General features: G+C 47.0%; 2 protein-coding genes and 1 pseudogene across 7 annotated transcripts in view; 1 reads left to right on the top strand and 2 right to left on the bottom strand.

The window, feature by feature from the left end:
• The window catches only part of LOC147703615 (microfibril-associated glycoprotein 4-like), a 742150-nt gene that overhangs the window by 246722 nt on the left and 472361 nt on the right, over window positions 1-23067 (top strand). The window lies entirely within an intron of this gene.
• LOC147703618 (syncytin-2-like) lies at window positions 12286-12989 on the bottom strand (annotated as a pseudogene).
• Window positions 17475-23067, bottom strand: part of LOC147703619 (uncharacterized) — a 68455-nt gene continuing 62862 nt past the window's right edge. For all 6 annotated transcript variants that reach the window (XM_086931953.1, XM_086931957.1, XM_086931956.1 and 3 more), the window contains one exon: window positions 17475-20636. In XM_086931953.1, the coding sequence (XP_086788079.1) occupies window positions 19286-20636 (1351 nt within the window). In that variant the 3' untranslated portion in view covers window positions 17475-19285. The remainder of the gene's footprint in view (window positions 20637-23067) is intronic.

The raw sequence follows: 23067 nt of genomic DNA on the forward strand, positions 1-23067 counted from the left end.
AGGATTCGGCTCAGAATCTTATAATCTACCGTCAGCATGGATAGCGGGCGATAAGACCTCACATCCGCGGCATCCCGGCCAGGCTTTAGGAGCGGTACAATCAAGGCCTCCCGCATGGACCCAGGCAACGCCCCAGCCTCGAAGGCTTCCGTATACACCACCAGCAGCCTGGGAGCCAAGCTGTCCACATACTGTTGATAAAATTCATTCGGCAGTCCGTCCACCCCGGGCGTCTTGTTGCGGGCCATATGTTTGATGGCCACCCGTATTTCTGTGAGCGTGATCGGGCTACCCAGCTCCTTCGCGTCCTCCTCGTCCAGGACCGGAAGCTGCCTCTCCCCCAGGTATTCCGCAATGTCCCGAACCCCCACTCCCAGCTGACTCTGGTACAATTCCTCATAATACCCCCTAAAACGTTCCAATACCGCTGCCTGGGAGTACACCATTTCTCCCTGCGCATTATTAATGCTGAGGATCGGGCAGCCCCTAAGTTCCGGGTTAGCTAGTCTGGCCAAGAGGGTACCCACCTTGTCCCTTTCTGCATGTGCCCTGATGATATACTGCCTGTAGTCATAACACCTTAAACGTTCCGTCTCGGTGGCAACCACTTCCTTCGCTTCCAATAACTGGGCCTGTAAATCTGGCCTAGCCGGCCTGCGGCGCTCCAAGTCCCTCAAAGTTTCTTCCGCTTTCATGAGGTCGTTCAACACAGTCGTGCGAGCATTCGAGAACCTACCCAAACACACCCCTCTCACCACCACTTTCATTGCATCCCATTCAGTGGACCTGCTCGTGGCCGTGCCCTCATTCACTCCGAAATAGCTATCAATGCCTTGCCGAACCGCGTCGCTGAACACAGAATCCTCAAGCGTCTCCGGCCGAAGCCGCCATGTTGGTATCACTGAGCGCTCTCTCTGCCACTGAATGTGTACCAATAGGGGGTTATGATCGGAGATAGTCCTAGCCAGGTACTCCGCATGGGAAATCAATGGGGCTAGGGATCCACCGCAGAGCACCGAATCAATCCTGACATGCAGATCATGGAGAGCAGAGTAAAAGGAATAATCCCTGGTTCCCCTGTGCCGCTCCCTCCAGACATCCAGCAACCCCCATCTATCCTGCCAATCCTTCCTGTGCGCGGCCAGCCTGCGCACCGGGGAGTCCACCAGGGGGGGATGGGACCTATCCAGAGTCACATCCGTGATCGAATTGAAGTCCCCCCTAACACTATCGGGCCCGCCAGGAAAGAGGCCAAGGACCCCGAGAGGCTATCAAAGTAACGAGCTTGTTCTGTGTTCGGTGCATATACACAGCAGAAAACCACATCCCTTCCATATAACCTCCCCTCCACCGCCACAAACCGGCCATCCGGATCCACTACTTGATTCAGCACTTGAAAGGGTATCCCCGCCCTCACCCAGATCAGCACCCCCCTGGCATACGCTGAGTAAGTGGTGCCAAACACCTGGCCCCGCCATCTTTTCTGCAAGGCAGCGCACTCTTTTTTGGTGAGATGAGTCTCCTGGAGCATAGCAATCTGAACCCCCCTGCGTACTAGATATGCATGGACTTTGTGACGTTTCACCATGGTTCGTAGCCCCCGGACATTCCACGTCAGGCATTTCAAATTAGGTAATGTCCCCATTCCAGCTTCGTACAGTCCGATTCAAATAACGAAGGTTCATAGCCCCCCCAATGCAGTTGCCCCCCCCGAACATACCCAAAACAGAAAAACTTCCCAAACCCCACTCCCCAGGACAGAGCACACAAACCCAATGGCCGCCCCCATCCAAACCTTGAACCAACTTCTCGCACTCTTACCCTGTGGTCTCCACCACAGTCGGCCTTAAGGGCCCAAGGGGGGTGAGTCACCGCCGACCCCAGCAAGCGGAGCCCGCGCCCCGCACCTTCATCCCCTCCGAAGCACACAGCTCCCCCTCCCGGCATCCCGCCCTCCAACAACAGGATACCACCCTACCATGAAGTCTAGATCTAGTCCCAATTCAATCTCAGCCGCAGAAGATACCATCCGATGTCTGTGGGGTCACTATCGGTCCCTTCGAGCTTTCTGACTCTGAGAGTTCCTCTCCCGTCCTGCTGCCTTCCCCTCCCGAGTCCGTCTCTGCCCGTTCACTGTTCTGTTGCGACCCTGTAATGGCCGCCGTCGCTGCGAGCGCATCCCTCTTCTCCGCCGCCATTTGAGCCTCCCGTTTCTCCCGCTGGCGCCTGTTGCGGGATCTGATGCGTTGTGATTGCCTCACCCGGGGCTGCTTGGGTTGGTCTCGCCTACTTTTATGCGATCTGTCCGTCCCCGCTCTATACAACTCCAGCCATTGCCAAACTTCATCCGGAGTCTGAAAAAAGTGCGTGGAGCCATCCATAATGATCCGCAGCTTAGCCGGGTAGAGCAAGGAGTACTGGATGCCTTCCTCCCTGAGCTCCTTCTTCACCGCGAGGAACGATGCCCTGTTCTTCTGGACCGCTTGAGTGTAGTCCGGGAAGATCGTAACCTTACTGTTCTCCACCTCATACGGGCCCGACATCCTGGCCCGCTGGATGAGGAGATCCCGGTCCTTGTAGTGGAGGAGCCGCACCACCATCGGTCGGGGGGGGCGGCCAAGCCCCGGCGGGCGTGCAGGTACCCGGTGAGCCCGCTCCAGAGTGAAAAAAGGAGTAAGCCCCTCCGGCGCTACCACAGTGCGGAACCAGTTCTCCATATAGGCCACCGCATCCTCCCCCTCAATCCGTTCCGGCAGGCCTACGATCAACCGATTGCAGGATCTCTTGCCAGTCGGCGACAACTTGGCTCAGGGCTGAAGTTCGGAGCCGTCCGACCTCCTCGCCGCCATTTTCTTCGCGCCCTCGGCAACACCTCGGCCGCCTCTTCAACTCGGTCGTCTCGGGGCCAGCAGTCCCCCAGCGACTCTCCGATTGTGCCCAGCTGTCCCCTTACACTTCAGAGGGCAGGAGCATCGTCTTCGGGTCGCCTAGGGTTCCGAAAACAGGAGAATTAGTGGGATTCCGCGCGGAGCTGCGAGCTCACGCCGCCATCCCGATCGGCGTCCAAGCCACGCCCACAGTTTGGGACATCTGTGCCTACTTTTCTTTGCATTCTGGTACTTGTAGTCCCAATTTTCTAATGATATAAACAGGACAACAAATCACAGAATGCACAGGCGGCAAAAACACATCTAAACTAGATATGTTATGCTTGGATCTGGAAATGTTGACTGCTCTTGCATTGATGGCTACAAGCAATTGTACTCTCAAGCAAAGGAGCACAGTCTGTATGTGTCCAGGGACAAAACTAGAGCCCAAGTAGGGTCTGTGCTGTTAGTGTGTACACAGAGTGGGCTTTTGGAACCGAGTACATACTGCATATATGCATGTCCACAACTCCTCTGCACAGAGGAGGCACGCAAACCTGTCCTTCCCAAAGCACGTATTCAGGTTTTGCCTGCAGTATATTATAGTGGATTTTCATGGCCCCAAATGAGCAACTGAGACATTTGATCGGGATGAATGATATGCTGAGGAGAGCACTGTTACAGCTCTTTGCTCTCTCTGTTCATGCTGCGTGGTCACAGGATGCTGACACCACCCGTTTATACTGCGACCACGGAGGTGTGATATGGTGAGAATAGTGCCTGTGCAGTACTCCCCTATGAACGCTGTTAATTGTCCCTGTTCACAGGAGGTAAATGCCATTTGTACAGATGGAGCAGCAATAATTAAATCCAAGCATTAGCAACAGCAATAGGTCTCACCAATACAAGAGCTATTAGCTCTGGCAATGTGTTTTTGCCATGATGTACACCAGTGTGGCTGCTGTTCAGCATAGCCAAAAGTTAGTGGAGTGTCATTGTGTGGAGTGGGGGGAGAAGTGTCAGACTGGATTTGTTGGAGTAGAATGGAGTAGGGGAGTAGAGTTTAGTGTTCCGTGGCAGAGAGTGTCGTAGAGTGGAATGGCAGGGAGTGGAGTGGGTTGTGTGAATTAAGGTAGTGGGGTGGATTGGAGTCGATAGGGGTGGCTAGGGGTAGAGTGGGATGGGTGGATTTGATGGGGTAGAATACATTGGAGTGGGGTGGACTTGAAATGGGGTGAGGTGGGGTGGATTATGGTGTGGTGGACTTAGATTAGGTAGGGTGGTTTGGAGTCGGGTGAACTAAAGCGGAGGGGGTGGGCTAGACTGGAGTGGGGTGGATTGAGATGGTTTCGACTAGTGGGCTGGATTGGAGTGGGGTGAAATGGAGTATGGTAGGCTGGATGGATTGATGTGGAGTGAACTGGGGTGAACTGGAGTGGATTGGACAGCAGTGGAGTGGGGCGGATTATAGAGGAGTGGACTGGATTATATTTGGGTGGGGTGGATTGAAATGGGGTGGGGTGAATTTGATTTGGGTGAACTGGAGTGAGGTGGAATGAAGAGGGGTGAATTGGAGTGGGGTGGATTAGAGTGAGGGGGATATGATTGAGTGGGGAGGATTGGTGTGGGGTGAACTGGATTGGATTGAGATGGATTAGATTAGATTGTGGTGAGGATTGGATTGTACTGTGTTTCAGATTGGAGTGGTGTTGCCGGATAAAAGAAATGACGACACAACTTCTGCTGGCAATATAGTATACATTTTGATAAGCGTACGCAAAAGGTCAGTCAGCTCTACAAAACCGGAATCTGAGCTTTGAGTTTACAAAGGGGCGGACAGTGTTTTTTATACACTAGTATAAAGCGTAATACGGCACACATTTCCCATATTGATAACAAGTCTGTTCAAACACAAAACTGTAATAAAAGTAATACTTTTTGGTTTTTTTAAAACAGCAAATCACATGGTTAAGGAATGCAATTAATGTGAACGTTAACTAGCTCCGCATCTACACTATCGCTTGTTTCACTGCTTGTCCTTGACTTGTCTCTTTGAAATCCAACTATGCTCTACTCCCTACATAACTATTGCTCTGCAAGGTCTAATCATCCCACCTAAGCTGTGCCTCTGAGCTACTTTATGTAGTTTCTCAAAAGCGTGTTCTCACAAAACGGGCCTGTAACTTTCCATTTCTGTGAGGTCTAATTATATTTCTCTATTCTACTGAAGCTCACGTCTACTTCCTTCCCCTGAGGGGGGGGGTGTGGCTTGTCAGTGTAGCAGAATGGCTGCTTGCTAACGCAGCTCCGCCGACCAAGCTCTTCAATCCGTCCAAGCCCCGCACGCCATACACGGGGCAAACTTCATAGACTCGGATAAGGGGACGATCCTGCGTACATCGGTGCACTCCCGAAGTCTGGGGCTGGCGTGAGTGCGAAGCGATGGCTGCGGGCGTCCCGGGTCCAGAGTGAGGCCTAAGCGGCTGGTGGCAGCCGGGGACATGCATGGCCGACTGCCTGGAGACGTGCGGCGCCAGTCCCTGGCGAAGAGTGGCGGACCGTCGCACCAGCGGCGGGACTTACACAGAGAGCGTGTAGGAGAAGAGTGCATCACCTGGGGACTGCAGCGAGAGCCCTAGAAGCGGAGGACGGCAGCGCTCTGTAGGCCCCCTGCCCAACGCATAACAACGGGCCGGGAGCGCGCAGACTGGAGAGCTGCGGAGCACTCGAGATCTGGTAGGCTCCTTCGTGTGCGGTACTGCCGGCGAGCTCGCGCGATAAAGGACCCAACATTTTACAGACCACTAAGGCGCGAGGCTGAAGGGGACAATTTTCTTACAACGGCGGCCGCCGGGAACACATGGTTGGATGGCCGCCATTTTATGAACGGTGGCCGACACTGGAGAAGCGCTTGGGCCATGACTAAAATTGCACGTTATAGGCCCCCTGGGGCGGGCTGCCATGAAATAGTGCACACCTGCAACAGAGCACCATACAGCACGCGGGCAGTAATGGAAACAGTGTCTGGGGGCTTGCAAGGCAGAAGTTAACGTGCCAACTGAGAGACATTGCTGGTAAGGGATCGCCTGCAGTGAGGCTAAGGAGAGGGCCCCTAAGTGTGGGATCTGTAAGGACCTCAGTTTTGCTCCCATTGCATGCAGAGTCTGTCCTGGTGGCGCAAGATCGCGGGGAGCATTGCCAAGGTTGCCGGGTTCCCTTTTCGGCTGCTTGCTAACGGCACTGGCTGCGGGAACACATTGCGGTGTTGAGAAGACGGCAGATTGTGGAGTACAGGCACACACCCTATGTCGCCCTTCTTGAGACATAGGTAGCTGCACTGTGGGACGGACGGAGGTGACACGGCTGAGGTATGCCCTGGGGAATGTTGCTGCTTGCGAGACAGTGAGATACAGGAGGCGACCTGAACTTGGATGCTGGCGACTTGTAACTGGCCGCGAGCCTGGCTAACTTGACTTGGGGAACCTGAGGTCAATATATCCATCGCCTGAGCAGGGTCAGCGTGTGAGCACCCTGTGGGCATGCCAGGACGACGGCTGGCATAGACCATACCAGACGTAGACGGATACATTGTGGACGCGGTTGGCCCGACCTAGTCATGGGGAAGCCGAACACGAGGCAACCGCGACTCAATTTCGATAAGAAATCGAACAAGTCTACTGAAACTGCGACACCCGATAGTGAATCAACGGACGCTGGAGCAACGGCCCAGTTGCCGGTGGACGCCGTCCGATCAATGTTTCAGGAACTGAAAACCACCCTTCAGGGCATCGACTCCAAGATGGACACTTTGGCTGAACGTATGGATAGAATCACACAACAAATGGACAAGCAGGAGGGCCAAGTGAGCGTCCTTGAGACAAGAGTGACGGAGATGGAGGAAGGCCAAAACAACATGGAGAAGAAACTGAAGGGAATGGATAAGGTACTAGCTCTAATTCAACAGAAGAATTAAGATTTGAAGGCGAGATTGAGAAGGAACAACATACGGATCACGGTAACTGCTGAATGGACGGACATTTACAACATGAAGCAGTACGTTGAAACAATGATGAAAGACTTGTTTGGTACGAATCTGTCTCCAATGTTTCTTATAGAAAGAGCACACAAATCTTTAGGGCCTAGGCCGAAACCTGACGCACCGGCAAGGCCAATTTTGGCGCGGGTGCTTAACTACAGAGACTGTGATTCAATACTACGCCTTGCCAGGGATAAGGGAGCTATCCAATACCATGGAAATGATGTGGCTATGTATCCAGACTTTACCCTGCAGGTGCAAGCTGCCCGTAGAGAATTCATCCCTGTGAAGAAAATTTTTCAACAACAGGGAACAAAATATGCATTAATCTACCCAGCCAAGCTGCGCGTTCAAGGCCCTGGCAGACCCACCTTTTTTACGGACGCTAAAGCGGCGCTCACCCATGCAAGCAGATGGCGAAAGAACACAAGCACCAAAAGACTTCGGAAGAGGACCAGACAGGGCAGACTGAGCGACCATGAGTGAAAAACGGGTGTCTGTAGAAAACTCACGGACACTGATTGTATATAATGAGTGCTGAGAACAGCGGATTGACTACAGATTGGTAAGGTGTATTTGCTTTGTCCTTTGAGGGGCCCATGTCGATCTAAATCTTGAGGATCTCCCTACTGACTGTTATGGACTATTGTAATAAGTTAAGCTCTGGGTGTATGTGCGTGGTATCTGCAGCTCGGCCACCCTGTCATAAGTACGGGGTTAGATGCCAGAGACCCTACGCACCCCATGGGATGTTTCCCTTAGATCGGACAATCTGTCTGATATGGTTGTTGACATGGGACAGGGGGGGGGGGATTGCACAACCTGATTGGGGGGTTGGTGTGGGTGGAGGGGGGACTGTTGTGGGTTTTAGTTTTTCAAGTTGTTTTGGATGGCAAGGTTCTGTGCACGCGTGACTGGTCTCTTGTGTCCGATATCCCCTTTTGAGTTGAAGAAAAGCTTACATTTTTTTAACTGTTTATGTACGCTGCGATGGCACTTCCGAGGTCCCAATTAAGGAAATGGTGGATGCTTGGAATGGATGAACGGTAATGGCACAATCACGTAAAGAGAACACTTTGACATGCCTTACGTGGAATGTCCGGGGATTAAACGATCGTAGGAAAATTAGACTGACTCATTCCTATCTCACGAGACACGAGGTAGATATAGGCTTCCTACAGGAAACGCACCTAACGAGCGCCTCAGCGGGGACACTAAGGAATAATCCCTGAGAGGTGGTTGTAGAGGCTGGATATATCAATTATTCTAGGGGAGTCACGATCCTTATGCGCAGGGGGCTACACTGGCGCACTCACAGCACGATTGTAGACCGTGAGGGACGATACCTCATTTTGCAGGGAGAACTATGTCACACACCAATAGCACTAATCAACATATATGGTCGGAATACGGACAGCCCGGAGTTTTTTCAGGACCTATGGCACAAAATACAGACACTGAGGTACGACACGATTCTGTGGGGAGGCGACTTCAATGTGGCCCTGTCAATGGTGGTGGACCGACAGGGTTCACCATGCGAAAGCAGCTGAAACACTACATAATATCATAGAAGATCTACACCTAAGACTCCTGGAGGGCCCTGCATCCTACAACGAGGGAGGGCACATGCATCACGCACCATCGCAACGCATGGTCGCTCCTAGATTACTGGCTAGCATCAATGGACTTACACACTTTTCTGGCTGAGGCCACGCATCACCCCCGCACGTTATCAGATCACGCCCCGGCTCAGATAAGTTTACGCCTACCCCCTATATATGCCCAGCCATTTGCCTGGAAATTTCCATCAAAGGCGCTGCTGGACTTGGTCTTCCGAGAAGAGCTACGCAATAAAATGATAGAGTACTTTACTTTAAACGAAGGTACAGTTGATTCGCCAGGAGTTCTCTGGAAGGCCTTCAAGGCAGTCACAAGAGGAAACTGCATAGCGCTGAAATCAGGCGTACTAGTCGACATATGCAACACACTAGGTCGTCTGGAGCTGAAATAAAGGCGCTAGAACGCTCTCAAATGCAGACCCCTTCCTCGGATACCGTAGCAGCTATTAGAGCCAAACTGATGGAATTTGAGGATGAGGCTGAGAGGGGAACGGCGTACCTCTATAAACATGCCCAGGCAAGACGGTGTGGAGAGAGCGACAGACTGGGAAAAACAATAGCTGGCTTGTTGAAAACTCCCAGAAGCTCGGCTTATATCACGGAACTGCACACAGAAAGTAGTGAGGCAGTTCGAACACCGCCTGACATACTTGGCGTGATGTCCAAATACTACTCTAACTTGTATAGCTCTCAAACACGCCCAACGCATATGGACATAACCGACTACCTGGATGATATAGGGCTGGCCTGGTTTAACAATGGGGCTAGGAAATACATGGAACTGCCCATCACCCTAGAAGATGTTAAACAAGTATTAAGCAGAATGCCTAGTGACAAAGCTCCAGGGGCGGACGGCCTAACAGCAGCATTCTATAAAGAATATGCAGATATCCTAGCCCCCAGGCTGTTACAGGTATATCAGGAGGCCATGGAGACCGGAACGCTTCCCCCCGACACTTCGGGAGGCCACTATAATAACCATCCTAAAACCAGACAAAGACTCGACATCACCTGCTATCCCTTATAAACCTAGACGCTAAAATATACGCAAAGTTACTTGCTAACAGATTGGTCGCTCTACTGCTCACAACTTAAGGACAATTTTTGGTGTACTTTATTACCTGGACCCCCCAGATAAAGGCCGCTGCCGTGCTGTTGGACGCCACTAAAGCGTTCAACTCTCTTGAATGGGAATTTCTTTTTACTGTGCTGGCGCGCCTGGGCTTTAGCCCGCAATTTATAAGGCAAATCCAAGTTCTATATACAAACAAGACAGCCAGATTAAAGGTAAATGGTCAGATGTCTGTGCCTTTTAACATTTCTAGAGGGACGCAACAGGGATGCCCACTGTCGCCATTGTTGATCGCCATAGCAATGGTACCCCTAGCGGCAAGACTCCAGCAATTCCACACACAGAAGAGTATTGGATTAACGACCAGGGGTATTTTGATATCAATGTTTGCAGGTTACATGACCATATACTTGACAAACCCTTGCGACACCTTCAATGTATTAATAAGGGAGTTTATTCTATTCGGAGGGCTGACGGGAATACAGATAAATTGGAAGAAATCAGTGATACTGCCACTAACAAACACTACTGCCCCTTTTGTATCGGAGTTCCCAATCCAGTGATCAGAGGGAGAAACGAACTACTTAGGCATCCATATAAGTAGGTTTTTGCAAGAAATATGCGCAGCCAATGGACTGGCTAGAAGGCAAGCTGCCAAGGTGGAGGAAACTACCGCTGTCTTTAACAGGATGCATAGCCATCGCTAAGATGGTAATTCTGCCCAAATTCTTATACCTCTTTGTTAATATCCCTATGCCATTAAATGTCCACTTCTTTAAGAGGCTCCGCTCTAACGTACTGGAGTTGGTGTGGGCGGGCAGACAACCCCGAATATCATGGAACACACTCACACTACCTTTCACACAAGGTGGGCTGGCAGCCCCGGATTTCGAGCTATATGCCTATAGCACACAGGCGCAATTTTTAAATATTTGGCACCATCCCACACCGTTTCAACCACATGTGGCAGTAGAGATAGACAGAATTGCGCCGCTCCCACTGAACACGGCGGTATTCCAGCCTTATAAACGTCCGCAACAGGAGATCGACACAGTAGAGGTGGTGAAGTGGGCATTGAATAATATAGCGAAGAGAGCAAAGCTGGAGGGACTATACGCGCCGTCTATGCCCCTAGAAGCCAACCCCTTAATTGGTCCTTTATTGGATAAGGCAACTGGGCTGCAGGCAAGAGCACACAACCTAGAAAAAGGGAGCAACCTATTTCCTGATGGAGAGTTTTTAACACTATCACATATGTGCACTTCTCAGACGCCTACGGCATCGGACACGTTATTATACTATCAGATCAGGGCGGCATGCAGAACTAGATAAAAAAACAATTTCCGAGTGAACCACCGACCCTGCCTGCACTGGAGAATGTCATATTGAATCCATCACCTAAGAAATTCATTACACGCATATACAGCGTCACGCAAAGTGAATCTCCGATCACGCACACTAGCTCTTAAAAAGAATGGGAAGACGAAGCAAGACTGGTTATCTCTGACAAGCATGTGCAGTTTTGTTGCACACAGTTAGAACACCTTTCACCAAACTATAGACTCCGATTAATCCACTTTAATTTCCGGCATAGACTATATCGCACACTGTTACAGCTTCTAGGCATGGGCTTACTTCAGGATGCGAGATGTTGGAGATGTGGCGCCCAGAGCGCCACGTTCACCCACCTGGCCTGGGATTTTACACCTGTTTCAATACTGGGCTGATATTTTTAAGCATATAGAACGCATAACAAATGTCACACTACAGATTACACCTATGGTAGCACTATTAGGATATGTTCAGGAAATAACCAGCAAGCACCGCAAACTTGTGGCTATATTGCTGCTGTTAACAAAACAACAAGTAGCTATTCATTGGAAGAATCAAGGACCACCCACGGTGGCTGACTGGGTCAGGGCGGTGACGTATTGTAGGGATCAGTTGTCCGTATTTTGGGAATTAATGCTGAACGGGTCCAGACCGACTGATATTTGGGAACCATTCTCTGCTTTGTTGCGATCGGGGGGGGCTGACACCCAGTGGGAATGACTGCCTGTGCGGAAGCCCGGGGGCTCTGTAACGAATCCCGTAGGATAACACGTTCAAGGCAGAGTGCAAGAGTGTTGTAGTGCATCGTTTACGAGAATAGGGGACAATAGCGGAGTGCCTGGATGATGCAAGGGACAGGGCACGCGAGACTATGTCGGATGTTTTATGAAGTGCGCTTCCTGCTGTTAAGGGGTCGGTAATTGGGGGGGAGGGGAGCTTGTATGATTTACTTGGGATTATGTTGGGGACTACCGTCACTTGCATTGTGAACTACATAATATGTTGAATTACATGCTTTTTATACCTCGCTGCCTGCCCTTCGGGATGTTGGCCGATATAGCTGTGTATTACCGTCCATATAATTAGCTGCCGGACCCAGGGTTGTAGGAAAAGGGCAGTGTACATTGGAAAACACGTAATAAATTGATTTAAACCCCCCCCCCCCCCCCCCCCCAAAAAATAATACTTCCTTCCCCTGAAACTTTACGCCATTTTGAGCTGGTTTGATTTTATTGGTGCAGACAATTTAGGCCTGTATTTCTTCTTTAATATGTAATTCTGTAAACTACTTTCAACTGACGCCTGAAGGGACATGAGTTGGCCTTCTTGGTTTCCTACGTTTATCATAACATTTCCCCCTTAAGTTGATTTTTCAACCATCTCCTCACCTTCCCTTTTGCTTGGAGATATCAATGTATATGCCTTTGCCTCAACATTCTGCATTCTATTGGCCAACCTACTATTGAACAGGCCTCCTAACTTCTGACTATCCCTTTTACAACATCCTATCACTATCTGAAGGACACAGAACGTTAACAGTGATATTACAAGCACAGCAACAAGGCCTTAAAAAGTCCTGACATCCAGGATGGAACCCAAGTGAACCAACCTTCAAGCCACTCGTCCGAGGCACCTACCTCGTCCACCATCTTCTTTTGCAAAGTGTGCAGAGCTTGTATAGCTTTGGTGAGTGTTGCATTATCAGCGTAATTGGCCGGGATATACATGCAGCAGGCTGTGAATCTTGGTCCATACTCCTCCTTCCATCGCTGCCATGAAGTCTAACACATCTGTGCTGCATAATCATCACTCTCATTGCGCACAATTCTTCCTTGACGGCATTGAAGCCATCTTTGGTGGCATGAATAGTTTTGAAGAGCTTCCTACGGGTTATCTGCAACCAACGTGCAGTTGCTTTTGCATGGATGAACTTAGGATGCTTCCAAAGAAAAGTTGGGCATCGTTAAACAGCCTGTACTACGTGGAAGGTCTTCCCAGGCTGTAGTACCGCAATACTCTGCAGTTTTCTTCTTTTAATGATGATGTAGCAAGGTCATTGGATGGCTTACGGAATGATCATGATCAGGTCACTTGGAAAGATCAACTCTTGGAGTTACCAGAGAGGAAGTGTGCACAATCCTTCCCATCCAATCCTTGCCATCCCAAACCAAGTTGATTATACAGACACTCACCACAACTCCAGTAATAATCAATCAGACAGGACCCCATTACATGTCAGAATTGTAGATTGTGTTATTGCAGTTAATGTTCTTCCCTATAGTGACTGTTCCATATCCCCTGAAACACAAAGAGAAAAGAATGGGGTTTCTACCTATTCGAAGAGTTGTAGGAGTTTCTACCAGAGTTAGCCTAGATATATTCGCATCCCACACTACCCTACACCTCTGGGCTATGCTATCATCAGTATGATTTCCCTGCCACAACAAAAGGGCCCAACAGCCAAAAGTAGCACCCTGGTGCCAATGACCAAGAACATATACTGATCTGTATATTCGAAAATATGGCCTTTCCTGACAACCATAGGGTTGGGGGGAGGTGGACTAATTATTGGAAAGAAGCATTGGTCAGGATGCTCCTCAAAATCCCTGCTGCAATATTTTAGCTCTCCAATTTCTATCCTTGTACTTCATAAACCCTTATCTTATCCATTGCATCTTACTTCCCTACTAGTTCTTTATGATCGGTTAAGACATTCATTTAATCTTCAAGCTTTTTTTCATAATGAGTGGTGTTTACTACGAATGCTCCCTGTCGGACCTGTAGTGGTTGCACCTGTGCTCTTATTGTACACATGACAGATGTAACAAACTCATAGTAATATTCTAGGGCACCGCCATAGACATGTGTAACCTACCCGAGTCAGTGGTGTGGGGGCATCAGAGCAGACGGAAACACGTTTGCATATCTATCTCTGACATGTATTGATTCCACATATTATCTAACAAGCTAGCATGAATTCCATGGGATACATTTTCTTGCTCAGATACTGCTCACTGCAAGCGCATAATCTTATTTCACAATCCCATACATGAAGCAAAATACCATTTCAATGGCCTTTAGCATAAGAAGAAAAAGTTGTAATACATAACTGGCGTTCGTAGAATCGACACAATACTCAACATTTGTTTAAAGAGTTGACACTTGTACTCTTGTGTTACGCTTCTCCCTCTTGTTCCCCTTATCTTTGAAGAAGTGTCGGAGGCAAAGCAGGATCCAGTCGCATGTCCTGCTGATGGATACTTGTCTTCCTGCAATCCGCTTTCATAGAAGTAGGAGTGCTCATCACTGAGACGGGATCGCTGTAGTTCAGCTCGTTCTATTGCTAACAAAGTTCCGAATTTAGACTTTGACAAATGGGCATTGGACTGCTGTGCTGGACTGAGGCAATCTTATGTGTTCACAATGCCTGTTTAGAGAAGTACTTGACAGATTTAATTTACTCATTCAAATAACAGTTAATTTCTTCCCCTAAAACTCCAGCTAGTTTATGGGCATCTGGCTTCTGCCTTGCTATCGCTGATGGGGTGGGCATAGGACGTCCTGCTAAAAATGTATGTTGCATTAAATGGTCATTGCTTTCTGGTTGATTTGAAAGGGAGTACAAAGCCAATGGTAAGCAGTAGGACAGCTACTTATTGTTCAGGGTGGCACATAGTTTTCTTATTTTATTCTCGTGGACGCTATTCCATTACTTTGGGGGTGCAAGGCAGATGTCCGTTTATGTTTTATTCCTAAGGCAGTACAAATGTTCTGAAAAGAATAAAATTGCATTCACGAAATAAGGGACGTTATCTGAGCGAAATGCTTCCTTCCTGCCCCATCTAGGCAACACCCCCTCTTACCAGGAAATTAGCTGTTGCTTTAGCATCATTATGTACGCAATTTTCTACCTCAATCCATTGTGAGAATAACTGGTGTGGGTGGCATTTGACATTTTTATTCCCTACGTGGGTCTTTACCGTGGCTGGGATTTCACGAACCCGATTGATCAACATACTATTGTTTATCCTGCTGCCATACACTTCCCTGGCGCAATAAATACAAGTGCCAATACAGAGTGCCCTTCTTCATTGCTTCCATGAACACTGAAAAAATATTAATTGTTTATATTCAGATTGTGTGTGCCCAGGTTTTGTTTTCTCAAATTGTAAATGTATGCTTTGTAATACATTGTCGAGGGGTTTGTTAGGGTCACCCCTTTCCTAGTAGCACCACATCAAACAAACAAGTACGACGAACCTAACCAATTATATAGTGGAGCGCAAAAAAAATAAATAATAATTTCCCTTAACTAAGTGCCCTGTTCATAGTTTAAAGTGCCATGCACTTCCCTGCCCCCCCCCCCCCAATGCTGAGTTTACCTCCTTTGAATGTAGAGCTTATTGTGATTTATCCTTGTACACGATCATCAGAGATGGCTGCTAAAGTGTCAATAAAGGCATACTCCAAGAAAATATCCATTGTGAGAATAGACACAACCATTATAAGGTACCTGTAGTTATTGTATCTTTCATATCGACTAACTCTGAATGGATATGTTTAAAAGGACCTGTTGGGCATGGGTAATTACTTTTGAGGATGGCTTGGGACTATACTGTTGACATATCGCGCATTCTGCAAGGTGCATAGCAATAATTTTAGATAATTGTCGAATGAACCAATCTGCCTGCAATGTTGAAAGAAGATACTCTCTTGCAGTGTGTGTGGGAAGGTGTTCTCATTTTATTGCTGTGTACAGCAAGGCTTGTGACATTACCAGCTTGTCTGTACTTTCTTGTCTGTAAAAGAAATCCGTTGGTTACTGCACGCAACCGCACTATTCCCACACCACCAGTTCAAGAGGGGGTGCTTGTTCTTGCAATTCAAGCAAATGTAATTTAGCTGCCTCTGCGTAAGGAGGTGGTCATCTGCAACATCCTGTTTTCTGCTTGTCATCATACCCAATTTGTGTTCACCACAGTCAGTATAATTTGGGGATGCTTTAGCTGCCTCTTTTGCTGCCCAGTCTCTCAGAGCATTACCCCTAGAGATAAGATCTTGCAGATTAGTATGCGCTGAACATTTTATTACTGCCACCTTGGATTGGAGTGTTAAAGCCCTCGCTGTAGTGCATCAATGATGGTCACTAATTCAGCAGCTTGTGCTGAAAATTAAGACGGTAGTGGCATCTGGCTAATAATTAGTAACGCTTCTGATGATCCAGGTTGTTCAGGTTTTACAACTGCTGCTCCTCAATGTCTGGTCCCAGTTTTCTGGTCTATGTAATAGGATCCATCAAGAAAAAGTAACATACTCCCTGGGTCTTCCTCTACCATACTCTCTTCATCTGATATGTAATTAGCACAGCTGTGTACTTGTTTCTCATCAGTAACTGGGTGTGCAAAGAATGTTTCTAGATTAACTGTGTGACATCGAACCACCTGCAAAGATGGCACCGAAAGTATTATTTCGTACCCAGATTACCTCGGTGTCGTAAGAGTACTCTTGCTTCTTTGTTACAGAGCAAATGCTGCATGCAGTCTTAAAGGTGATCCCATCACTATTGTGGTGATATTCTGAACTGAAAATGCTGCTGTAGTGAGTGCTTGCTCACATGGATAATGAATAACCTTTCATGACAGGATGTTGCAGCCCACTGAAGTGTGCAATTGTTTGTTTCCCATAGAGGACTTCTGTGTTAACAGAGCTGCTGTTGTTAATTTCTTTATTCGGATATAATAATATCCATAAAAGTATCAGAGATACAAAGTAAGAAAAATTAATTGAAATACACTTCCTTGTGTTTCAGCATAAAAAAAATTCTGCAAATTAAAAATGTGTATTGCACCCGTAGACCCCTTCCTGTCCAGGGGTGGTGCATCCTCCAACATCATCAAACAATGGCTCAGCCAGCAACGAGCACTCAGGAGGTCAATAGATGATGTTGCGCTGATGTGGGGAGGCCGCCCACGGATTTGGACACTGCCACGGCCTCGCGACCCATCCAGAGCGGATGTGGGATATTATTACATACCATACCCATTGGGGTTAAGTTACAGGCTACAACACTGCAAGTCCTAGAAGTCTCCAGGACTTTCTATCTAGAAGCCCATTGGCGGGCCACAATTTTTAATAAAGTGTTTGCAGCCGAGTGAAGTGAGTACTTTTGCCTATGATTAAGAAGAAACTCGAAACGCGTCAGGCATACTCTGTGGTCGGGGTACTGGCAGCGCCCTCGGATGATTTTGACCTCCTGAGTGCTCCTCGCAGGCTGAGCCATTGTTTGATGATGATGATGATATAGATATATATATATATATATATATTATTTTTTTTCACACACACAGCATAAACAGTAGAACAAGAATACTTTATAAAAACAATATCCATTACATATTAATAGGCTATACTTTGAGATCTTAAAATGCAGCACTATGATGACATCTAATTTCATATCGCAATACAAGTTCATTGCCAGCCCTCATATGTTAATATTTCAAAATATGACAGGGATTTCCTGCTAAAAAAAAAAGGCAGATACAATAAAAGTAAAAAACGAACGGTATATATTCAGATTGTCCAATGCACATATATACTAAGATTCCTGGAAATAAAAACCCTTTCCAGCTTTAAACAACGGTCTTTGAAAATGCTTTCTTAAATCATTGCAATATTTACAAAACAGAATAAAGTGCATGGTAGATTGGTTAGATATGGCATCACACAGGCATTTAGGCAGCGTCTTCAACCAACCCCTCGTTTTTGGGAAGGCAGAGCCTTCATTGTCATTCCATGAAAATGACTGAAGAAGTAAAAGAAAAAGTTGTTAAGCATACCCAACACTGGAGCATTAGTAAATTGTTTTTATTAGCTCCTGAAACACTCTCACTCTCATCAGTCCAGGTTATTTTGTTCTCATTGGTATGGGACTCTTTTAAGGCAGTCAGAAATGGTGCAGTCAGGGTGGCATCATCAAATACCAACTTTCTTACATAATTGCAAAGTCATAAGAATTGCTGCATTCGATTTGGGGCAGTGGGCTTGTGCATATTTCTCTGCGTTCTGCTCTGCCAAGTATCACCCCTCTCACATCTTCGAATATTATCTGCCCCAAATAATGAACTTCTTTGCGTGCATACTGCAATTTGTCGCTGTCCACTTTGTATCCTCTTTTTGCAACCATGCATAGACGCCCAATAGTGTCCTCCATGCAGGTAAATGGCATCAGTAGGAATGTTTGTTGATATGACTGATGGGTCTGGTACTACTGGAAATTCTGGTATTGCTATATCATTCAGGGGATAAAAAAAAATCCCCCCCCCCCCCCCCTTAGCCTTTATCAGGTGAATCGGTATATTATAGTGTGTGGCTCCCTCATATATTATTCCATGCTCAGTTAACACCTGTAATGTGGGAAAGATGCCTTCATCTGCTTTTTTGGATAAGGGATACTGCGGTACCCCAGGCAGTATCGTTACAGGCTTTATTTTCATAGGCTCGGCTCCTTTGACGAATGCCACATCATGTAGTCCCCTTGTCCACAGACTCACTGGTAGTTTTGCCAAATCTTTTCCTTTTATTGTACTGTCTTGTGCATGTTTTGGCAAGGTCATGTATTAGAACTGTACTCTAAGGGGAACATCCATTTGAAATACCACTGGCTCAATTGATGGGCTACCTTCAAACCTTTCTTCCTCTATGTCTCTCAATTTAACCGCTGGATCTGTAAATACCGCTGATGCCCACGTTACTGGTCTTCTGTGAAAAGCTACCAATAATGCTTAACATGGATTTATTTCAAGGGCCACTATATCCAATACCATGTCAAGTTCTTCTACAGGATCCACTGGCCTCTCCCATCTGAACAATAATTATTTTGGTATCAGCACTGCTTTCCTCAATAGCGTTGATGCATGCACTATCAAGACTTATATATCCCACGCAAAAAGGCCTCCATATCCACAGGAATTTCTCTGACTTATCGTCCCAAGTCTTCTTAAGCTACGAGTGAGAACATTCTGCCTGGTGTAATACATGGAGCGTAATATACCAGTGACCCAGCTTCACAAAAAAAATGGTCATATTCAGCTTACACATCAGGTCTCTTCCACGAAGATTGACCGGTGCCTCTGGGGAATGTAACAATGATCCTTCAATCTACAAATCTCCTATTGCCACGGATTCAGTAAAAGGAACCCACTCGATGGCCCCAGAAAACCCTGTGTGTCCACTTCTAGGTGAGAAACTTGTAGTGTTCCTTTCTGTATTCAAGATTTAATGTCCCCAGTATCATTCACATATCTATAGGGGCGCCCTTCTATGACTACTGTCACAGTGGGATCCTCATCTGATCTGTGGGTTACCAATAGGACTGGATATATAATGGTTGTGTATGAGCTTCCTCATTGTGTACAGCTATTGGTTGATGTCCCTCTGGACATTGGGGTTCTGCAGAAAAGTAATAACCTTCTTGTACTGCTACTCCTCCCATGTAGCCAGGTGTTGGCCCTACTGAAGTATTTCCGACTACCTGGAGCATATTACATAACATTTGCCCCTGTTGTAAGGTCCACTGACCCTGCAGAGGTTGTTGGGGAGCATACTGCATTTGCTGCAGACCCAACTGGCTCTGCAGAGCGAACCATCCCTGTGCTTGCTCATATTTCTTTTTCGCATTACATACTCTCTCAGAATGACCCATAGTACCACAATAATAACAATATTGTTCTGCCCCGTACCCATTTTTCTTCCTTTGCACTGGTCCATCTCCGCTTGGAAAACCTCCTTGTCTCTTCCCTATGTTACTTACTTGTAGCTCTCCCAGTGCTTTTACCTGCACTGGCATTGTGGCAGCCATTTGTGGTACCAACTTAGCTGTCTGTCTTTCTGCCTGCTCTGTCATTTCCTTATCGTCTTCTGATGACACAGAGAGAACCTCTGTTTGTGCAACCTCACTAGAGTCTAACATGCTGCGGTCTGGTAAAGTATAGGACCGACCTTCTTTGAAATCCATATTTAAAGGTGCACGAGTACTAGTGGGCTCCTTCATGCCATAAAAACATTTATTAAACACTATGATGACCTCATCAATGAACGCTAGTATCTTAGAGTGCATAACTGGCTTATCTACATGGCATTCTTCCTCTCTCTGGATGGTGGACTTCTTACACGAAGAAGGAATTGTCGAGCTACTGTCCTCAGTCAGTAATAACTTGCTCTTCTGAACACCTACTTCAGAAATATTTAGCCCAGGAACATTCACATCTGAGGTCTTCTCCTCTTCATCTTCAGATTCCTGGCTGACCATCGGTTGGTCACCATCCATTGCAGATGTAAAGAAATTAGATTCCTGACTGGGCATTTCTTTGTTACTATCCACTGTGGATGTACCGAAACTGGACTTATCAACATTTGCCCGTAAATCTTCAGCCTTATGCGGGCTCTGCGGACAATATCCTTCCAACTTCCCCAACTTTTCCTGCTCACCTTCCTCAGTGACAGTATGGGGAAAAGATTCCATTTCTGTGCGCAGAAGGATTTCAATTACAAATGACCATCCCCTACGCATGGCAACATCCCGGGCTTTTATCACAATCTGTTCATCAGATAGCTCCATGTTGCTCTTGTTCTCTGTTGCTGCTGCAGCACTGATGGATTGATTTATAAGTGGTACTCTCCCCTTCTCTGGTCTGGATACCGTCCTTTTTGAACTGCAGGGAGAACAAAATACAGACAGTAAGGTGTATGAGTGTTTACAGTGGTCCTGATCAAACTGGCTAACCAATGTGCCACAGGTTGCTCTAAATAACCTAGTCACTAAGGGCACAAAGGGACAGAGAAAATCCCCTAATGAAGAATAATACATACTGATCTTTCAAGAGCATAAACCCATGTCTCAATCATCAAAATAACTCTGATAACCACCTTTTATAGTCAACTAAACAGAGTACCCAATCTGGTATCTTTATAACATGCAAAACATTTCCAGCACTGAGCCCGACTGTAAATCCAGAGTCTTGTGAGACTTAGGCACACTAATCTTTAGCGATTGTTGCTCCGATAAACTTGATTAAGCTAGAATATTTGATTATGTAGGGAAGCTGCCATTATAATCAGCTCTCCTGGTGTAATAACCGGCAACAGATCTACTTAAAAGTAAAATTACTACTGAATATGGCCAGTCTATGCTATAATTTTACTGGTCCCAAACCTTATGAATGACGAATCTGTACCCGCAAGACAGGCATCGTGCTGTCTTTGAAGAGAAAATTAAGTCGAGCGGTCGCTCCTGTTTAGCTCTCCTGCCGTCTACCCATGGAATCAAGAACAAGATCTGTGAATTGTGCTGCTTCAGGCTTTAAATGGTTAAGTGGGGCCCAAAAGAGATGGCTAGGCTGTTTTTAAAGGCTGGGAAAGAACAGGTTAGATGTACACCAATAGGTTTCAGTTTACAGATGAGAGGGCTCAGGTGGAGAATGGCGTTTGGCTCAATGCAGTCAACCATTGCATTGGGGCCAACCATTTCAGGGCAAGGAACTTCCAGTGCCAGCAGATTGACTTAATTACAATTTCTCTGTCCATAGGTTGTGCATTGAAGAAGAGGAACCAAATCAGGCAGCTATGTGAAAATCTATTCTGGTGGGTCACAAGGCGTAAACACAAACAGTTTTTTTTTTTAAGAACATGGCTTTAATTCAGAGAAACACATCTTTTAGCTATCAAACTGCAATTTGGGATGAGAAGGGGCGAGCAGGGTTCTACATACGACTGGCACTTAGTATGGGGTTAGATTCTGAAGTCAGAAATAGTATAAAATGTACAGCATGTTGAGATTACCATTCATGAGAATTTTGGGGGGCTTTTAGCTAGACGATATTATGGAGATAAAGATGAACACAGGCTATCCAAACACCACACAAACCTGCAGGTTCTCATTTTACTCTGTCGTTTGACTTCTCCGACCGCCCAGGAGTGAAAGGTATATTACATGTTGGATGATCTGGCATACCTTCAGCCATTGCTCAGCCTCAGTCATACCACATACTGTTATGGATGGTAACACTACTGCTACCACTGGGGTTGGGTGGGTCAGTGGGGTGCTAGGTGGGATTATGTTTGGCTTCTGAGCAACATTCGGTGTAAAATCTATTTTCAACAGATGGGCCGTGCAGGTGGTTCAATTGCAATGTTCTCCAGCAGCACTTCACAAAAACGCATAGAGCATGCTTTCCCATAGGGAAGTCAACAACTGCTTCTGTATGATGAAATGATTGCTGTTCAAAAGAATGAGTCAAGAATTCCACTAAATTCACTTCCTGGTTCTCAAGGCACCCAATGAGGGGAGAACAATTCCAGGTCTCATAGTGGTGAACAACTTAGCAAGAAAACTGAATTAAAAAAAAAAACTCTACTAAGAGAGTCATCCATTGTTGAGATGGGAGAATTTCTGTGTACGATGGGCATCCATTATGGCTGTTGCCGTGTTCTGTTCTACCCAGAACTTTAGAGGGTTCGAGTAGTTCACTCTACAGGTGGTGCATTACCCAGAACCCCCCCCCCCCCTGGATATTTCAGCATAGATTTGCAAATTTAGCGCCACAAAAATGGGAATTTAGCGGCATTATTGAGGCACTTAATTTTACTTGAAATGTTTCCTTTTCAGACTTAAACCAATTTAAGCTGATTTAGCAGAGTTTTCCACTTTGAAATAGGCATGTTTAAAGTGTTTGTTGCTCTACAAAAGCACAGCTCCCATCTGCACCTTCGGAGAGTGGGCCCTATTTCTCCCCGGGGTGTTTTAGCACCCATGTATGCACCACTGCCGGGACCCGTCCAGGATGTGCTACACCCAGTGGTCCAAGAGGAGTGCTTGCCTCGGGTCAGAGTGTTTGTTCTTTACCAATCGGCACGTCTCCATCTGCACGGGATTTAGGTTAGGAATGAAGTCCGCAATTAAGTAAAAGCAGAGGGGTTTGTGCAGGGCTTTAAGTAGGATGAAAAACCTGGGGGGGTCTCTCATAGGGGCGTTGCCGTTGTAATTAAGGTTGTGGCTTAAAACACTTAAGCATGCGTGTTATCGAAATGCTCAAAGGTCAGTGTTCACCTTCCTCCCTCTTTCACACTTATTTAACACAGCCTGTT

Source organism: Lissotriton vulgaris, chromosome 7, assembly GCF_964263255.1.
Source record: "Lissotriton vulgaris chromosome 7, aLisVul1.2, whole genome shotgun sequence".
Classification (NCBI taxonomy): Eukaryota; Metazoa; Chordata; class Amphibia; order Caudata; family Salamandridae; genus Lissotriton; species Lissotriton vulgaris.